This window comes from Nannospalax galili, unplaced genomic scaffold (assembly GCF_000622305.1).
Source record: "Nannospalax galili isolate Female #2095 unplaced genomic scaffold, S.galili_v1.0 scaffold620, whole genome shotgun sequence".
Lineage (NCBI taxonomy): Eukaryota > Metazoa > Chordata > Mammalia > Rodentia > Spalacidae > Nannospalax > Nannospalax galili.
Window position 1 is genome coordinate 117,916 of NW_008346824.1, and position 6,926 is coordinate 124,841.

Genomic DNA, 6,926 nt, shown 5'->3' on the forward strand with positions numbered 1-6,926 from the left:
AGTAAAATACCAAAAAATAAGGTGGTTGGCATGCTGAAGAATTCACTTCTAGCCTCCACATGCAGGCAAACACAAATGTACACACACACACACACACACACACGCACACACACACAGAGCCCAAGTACAGATTTTGAATTAAAAAAAAAAGAACAACTCCATTTGAAAGAAAAGAAAAATATCCAGGCATTGTGATGTAAGCTTTTAATCCTAGCACCCTGGAGGCACAGGCAGCCATATCTTTCTGAGTTCAAGGCTAGCCGGGGCTACATAGTGAGACTCTGACTCAAAAGAAAATTAAAGAAATAAAAAGAAAAATAGAAATAAAAAGAAAATAAACCTCCGCTGGAGTTAAATGTATTTCTGTCTATGCTGTTTGCTTGTTTAAACCCAATGTCATTCACTGTAATTGATCAAATTTTTTAGCTGTGAGGAAGTTTTCTCTAAATTTTGTCAGGATTACATTTTTTTTCTTTTGTTGTTTTTTTTTGTTTGTTTGTTTTGTTCTGTTTTGTTTTGTTTTGAGACAGGATTTCCCTTTAGCCCCAGCTGGCCTGAACTTGCCTGCTTGTGTCTCCCAAGTGCTGGGACTAAAGGCATGAACCATTATGATTGATAATATTTTCCTTTTGATAATGATTTATGATTAGATATGCTTTATTTATTTCTTTGTGTGTTCTGCTGCAACACTGTGTGCCCCAGAGTAGCTGACTCTGTCCTCACCTTCCACCTCCTATAGGAGTGCTCGCCACATTGACTTTTTACTTAGGTTCCAGGATAAAACCTGAGTCATTAGGCTTTCATGGCTAGCACCATTACCACTGAGCCATTTCTCTGGCCTGTATTTATTATTTAAAAATCAAACTGAACACAGTATTTTGTAACTTGCTTTCTTTACTCGTAGGTCATAATATTTTTCACTGTCTCTGTTTATTCTTTAAAGGAGTGATTTTGGGTGGCTAGATGTAGTTTTATAAATTCTAGTCCTTGTCATTGAGTAGGTAAGTGCCACATGCTTTTTCATTCTTAGATTCTACAAGGTGCACTTTCATTCACACCCTCTGTGCTGTTTGCTTCCTTTAGGCTCAGTATTCTCACCATGTGATCCAGGAGATTCTAGGACACCTTGATGCTCGTAAGAAGGATTCTCCACGAGTAAGAGCAGGTATCATTCAGGTTCTGTTAGAGGCTGTCGCCATTGCTGCTAAAGGTTCCATAGGTGAGTACCACCACCAAAAAATGAAGGCATTAATATGTTTCAGAGTGTTTTTCCAGTAGGTATTGCGTCTTTAAGAATCTTTCTGAATATTAAATGTGCTCTAGTTGGAGTTCATGCGATCAATCTTTCCTTCCTTTGTCTTTTGTATATTGAACACTGGGTGAATACAAATTTAAAAGTAATAAAAGTTGAACATTTATTTTATGAATACGAGTGTTTTGCTTGTATGTCTGTAAGTATACTCTTGTACAATGCCTGCAGAGCCAAAAGAAGAATTGGAGTTAGAGGTGGTTGTTAGCCACCATGTATATGCTGGGAACTGAACCCAGGTCCTCTACAAGAGCACTTAATGCTCTTAACTGGTAAAGCCATCTCTTTAGCAACCCCCTCTTTTTTTTTTTTTCTTTGATGTTACTAAGGATTAACCCCAGGGCCTTGCACATCCTCGGCCAGTACTCTACTATATGGGAACACATCCCTAGCTCTCTTTTACTTGTTTTTGAGATAGGGTCTCAGTATTCCGGCCTGGCCTTGAACTCAGTCTATAGCCCATGCAGCCTTTGAATTTGGAATCCTCCTTTCTCAGCCTCCTGTAGCTGGGATTTTAGACCTGTACCACCAAGCCTGGTTCAAGTTCAACATTCCAAACCCAAAACTCAAATCTGAAATGCTTCAACATCTGAAATATACTGAAGGCTGACATGATGCTGAACGTGGGCCACAGTTGGCATACTGTAATGGGTCTGTAATGGGTCTCAGTCACAATGCAAGGGCACTAAAAATCTCACAGTCTATGTGTGTCTGTGTTTGTGTACACAAGAGGTATGATTCTCTCACTCTTTCTCACTCTCTTACACACACACACACACATCACATCACATCACATCACATACAGATACATGCAAACATTTCCAAATCCCAAACACTTGTCATCCTGTTTTGGTGAAGGGCTTCTTCCACTTGTCATTTACTTAGACAGACAATGCCACCTAATTTTTCAATATAGAGAAACTTTGATCACATAGAATGTGAGATGACCAGGGATCAGAGGAGCCAGGGGATAGATTAGCATGAGCTAATATGACCCATAAAGTGTGGAAGAAATGAGAGAAGTGTTTTTAAAGTCCCATTGCAGATCATGGATGTAGTTCTGCTGTTGCATGAGTAGTAAAGACTGATTGGAGAGATTTCTCTGCCAGCACAATGTAGAACTGGCTAGAAATAAGTTGCTATCACTGCTGTCAACTGTTGTAAGTGTGAGAGCAAGAGCTTGCCCTTGGTTAGTATGCCCTGGAAACTGATAGGCTGCATGAGTAACAAGGAAAAGCAAACAGGTCAAAGAGCTTGACAGTTCACATACATGATGAGGAAATAGCAGGGTCTATGTTAAAAGTACAGAAGTTAGAAGGAGTGTAATGAGGTAATCTAATGTTCTTTCAGTGTGAAGTAAGAGTGAACATTTTTGGATATGGAGTTTTCATGATTTGTAATTTATGTTTAAAAGATGAAAGCAAACTATTGATTGGAAAATTAATTTGAAATATGAAATGAAACAGATTGAATTACCATATTGGCTAATGTCTACTATGTGTTAGGTTGTTGTGTGCTAAGCTTTATACATCCAAAACAGCATTTATTCATGTTCTCTTTCTGGAGAAGCTTGTAATTGAATGTAGGGGACAGATATGGAATGCTTAATTAACATGTGATAGATATCTTGACAGAAGAAAAAATAAAGGAAAAATCAGTTCACCTGAATCTGACAAGTTGAGTAGTTTCTCATAATTAAGGGAAATTCTTCCTTTTTTAATCTTAGAAGATGTAAAATTTTCTGTTACAATGAACTGTATAATTAATAAGTTTATAGATTTAGACTCATCAGTCAAGTTAAGTATTATCTCAGTAAACATCAATTAAGGTAGACAGAGTTAGATAGGTAAAAACATTGGGGTATTCCTTCTGTGTATATATGTGTATCAAATAACAGGTTGCTCATAGATACCCAGCAGTTGTTTGTGGTATGACTAGGAGACTTTGCTATTTAGTTATACAGCTTTTACAAAAATGAACTTGTTAGTTTATAAATTATTCGGTACTTTTGACTGTTTAGAAAGTCTGTTGAGAAATTTGAGAGTGGCTTTTAAGAATGTACATTATTGGGGCCTGGAGAGATCGCTCAGAGGTTAAGAGTACCGGCTTCTCTTGTAGAGGACCTGGGTTCAATTCCCAGTATCCACACGATGGCTAACAACTGTCCTTAACTCCAGTTCCAGGGAATCCAACACCCTGATTTCTGCAGGCATTGCATGACATGGATGCACTTACATACATCCAGGCAGTATACATATAAAAATAATGAAATGTTTTTTAAAAGAATACATATTATTGAGGAAGGACATCTGCTCACAAAAATGATCCCTCACAGGGCCAACAGTCCTGGAAGTCTTCAATACCCTGTTGAAACACCTGCGGTTCAGTGTTGAATTTGAGGCGAATGATTCACAGCAGGGGTCTGTAGGCAGCATCACCTTAACTTCCAAAGACAATGATGAGAAGATTGTGCAAAATGCTATCATCCAAACAATAGGTAAGTGTTCAGCTTTTCAAAACCACCAGGTCCAGTGGCTTAAACACCTCTCACATAAGCTGCTTGACTGGTGTAATGCCTTTGTCAAAGAGGAATGAGAGTGTGGACCCCTAAAACTTCAGTATGTAGATGAGTGAGCATAAGATTAAATATTACGTCCTTGGTCTGTTTCCTTCTGTTGTCAACATTTTATGCTACTGTTTCTTTTGTTCTTACCCCTCCCCAGTTTCTCACCGTACATGTGTGTACATGAGTATGTATATGTATATAAAGGAAAAACATGTATACATATACATACACATCTTATAAATCACTGTATATAAGAAATTGTATAAATCACGTTCTTTTCGCACTAAATTCTTTACTCTTTAGAAAAATATATGTTTCGTTTTGTTTTGTTTTTTTTGTTTTTGAGACGGTGTCACTTTGTAATCCTAGCCGGTCTGGAGCTCACTATGTAGACCAGGCTGGCCTCCAGCTCACAGAGTTCTGCCTGCTTCTCCCTCCCAAATGCTGGGATTAATGGCACTTGCCACTACTCCCAGCAAAATTTCTTCTACAATATAAGCAGAATTTTAAACAAAAGTAAATTTAACATCAATACTATATTTTTATCAACCTTCCATAGTTCAGTTTGACCCAAAAATGTCTTTTGTTGCATTTTTCTTTGGGTCCAGGAGCTATTCTAGGGTCGTACATTGCTTGTAGTTATAGTGTTTCTTTAGTCTGGAATATTTCCATATGACACCTAATTTCCTAAAGACAACGTCTCCCTCTGTTTTTCTTTTTGTTCTTGTTTGTTTGTTTAGCTAGAAATGCCTCATTTGGTTTTATCTGGTATTTCCTTTCAATTCAGGTTGTACACTGGTGGGTGGCCCCTGCATAGGTGATGCGTTTCTGCTCAGAGTAGCACATCCAGAGGTGCACAGTGCACAATGTGCTCCTCCTGGCAGTGTTAATTTTCTTCACTCAGGGTTCTAGGACGGTTTTTCTGTGATTCAGTTACTGCAAACAATACACTGTAGGGGTGGCCCTTCAGAATCATGCTGATGCTCTGCTCTTCATGCATACCGCCCTTCATTCTTTATCCAGTCATAATTCCTGCTTTATCCAGTCTTTACTATGAAAACTACAAAATGACAATTTTGAAATTTCAGCCCTCTTCCCTTGACTCACCAGTGGCAACTCAGGCCTTATTAACTATGCTGTTTCTTTTGTGAGTGCTTAACTTTTTAAAAAAGTATTTTATTACTTTTATTTTTGTGTTTATGAGTATATTGCCTCCATGTGTGTAAGTGCACCTGTGCAGTGCTCGAGGAGGTCAGAAGAGGGAATTGAATCTCCTGGAATGAGAGTTACAAACAGTTGTTAGCTGCCATATAGGTGCTGGAAATCGAACCTGGGTCCTTTGCAAGAGCAGCCTGTGAGTGCTCTTAACAACCACTGAGTCAATTCTCCAGCCCCTGCTTAACGTTTTTAATTCTCATTTCTCCAAGAGGAAGCAGAAGCAAATAATAGTACCTAGGCTTGTAATTATTATGAGCATCTAAATACAAAATACGTTTACCTCCTAAGTATGTGCTCCTTAGATTTTACCTGGAATAATCTGCAGATGGGTACTGTTATGTAGACTGAGTACTGTTAAGATCGTTAGTTTGCTGCATGTGTATTTACAATTTGGGGAAATGAATATTGACTTCTTTATCAGACAGATTTGGATGTAGTTATTGACAGTCCTAATTCATTTTCCTGTTGTTGTAATAAGCACCATCACCAAAAGCAACCTGGGAAGGAAGGATTTCTTTGGCTTACAGTTACAGTCCATCAACAAGGGGAGTGAAGGCATGACCTGAAGCAGAGACCATGGAGGAACACTACTCGCTGGCTTGCTCTCAGGCTCATATTCAGCTACTTTTCTTAAACAGCCCGGGCCCACCTGCCTGGGGCTGGCACTGCCCACGGTGGTCTGGACCCTCCTACATAATTAAAAATGCCTCACAGACCTGCCCATAGGCCAATGGAGGAGTTCCACAAGTGAGAGTTCCTTTTCCCATGTGTGTTAGGTTGACAACCAAAATTAGCCATCCCACTGACTGACTTACCATAACAAGAGTTTAGGTGCAAGGCAGAGTTTCATAAGAACTATTACCAGAAGTTTATCAAAATAAATAAATAAATATATATATATTATACATGATTTGGATTAGATGAAATTATAATGCATCTAGTGTTACGTAGCTTGAACACAGTCAATGCTCTAACACTTACTGTGAAAGCTCTTTTTAAAAATAGAATTTTGTGTTATATGGGAAAGTTAATGTTTTGAATTTTTGAAATTTGTCTTCTTGTATTTATAGGTTTTTTTGGAAGTAACCTACCAGATTATCAGAGATCAGAAATCATGATGTTCATCATGGGGAAAGTGCCTGTTTTTGGAACATCCACTCATACTTTGGATATCAGTCAGCTAGGGTATGTTCTCAGAGTGTAATTGAGGTTAATGTTGGATTAAATTGTATCTTAACTCTAGAAAATGTTGAGTTTTGAAATTTTAGTAATAGAAAGCAGCAGTGTTTTCTGTGGTACTGAGTTACTAAGTGGTTAAATCATTGCTTACATGCCTTTAGCATCATTTTTAATTTCTAAATTCTCATTGTTTTTATTATTTTGCTTGGCCTTTGCAGTGTGTGTCTACACACATATATAGGGGAAAACTTCAAGTTTCCTAAAAACATAAAAATCAACAAAAAATTTTTTTAAACATATGAATGAGAATAGATGGTGAAAAGAATTAATCAATGGGAAAGGAGTTATTAATGGGAAAGGAGTTATTAATGGGAAAGGGGTTATTAATGGGAAAGGGGTTATTAATGGGAAAAGGAGCAAAAATCAGCTAACGAAATATTCTTCTAAAAATATTTATTATTTTATTTTGTGTATGAATATTTTACCTGCATGTATGTAAGTATACCATGTGCATACAATGTCCACAGAGGGGGCTGGAGAGATGGCTCAGTGGTTAAGAAAACTGGTTGTTCTTGCAGAAGACCTGGGTTCGAATCCCAGCACCCACATGGCAGCTAACAACTGTCCATAACTACAGTTCCAGGGGATCCGACA

General features: G+C 38.0%; 1 protein-coding gene across 2 annotated transcripts in view; it reads left to right on the forward strand.

The window, feature by feature from the left end:
- The window catches only part of Efr3a (EFR3 homolog A), a 61,530-nt gene that overhangs the window by 25,304 nt on the left and 29,300 nt on the right, over positions 1–6,926 (forward strand). For both annotated transcript variants that reach the window (XM_017800635.2, XM_017800636.2), the window contains exons 8-10: positions 1,084–1,219; positions 3,645–3,806; positions 6,164–6,278. In XM_017800635.2, the coding sequence (XP_017656124.1) occupies positions 1,084–1,219; positions 3,645–3,806; positions 6,164–6,278 (413 nt within the window). The remainder of the gene's footprint in view (positions 1–1,083; positions 1,220–3,644; positions 3,807–6,163; positions 6,279–6,926) is intronic.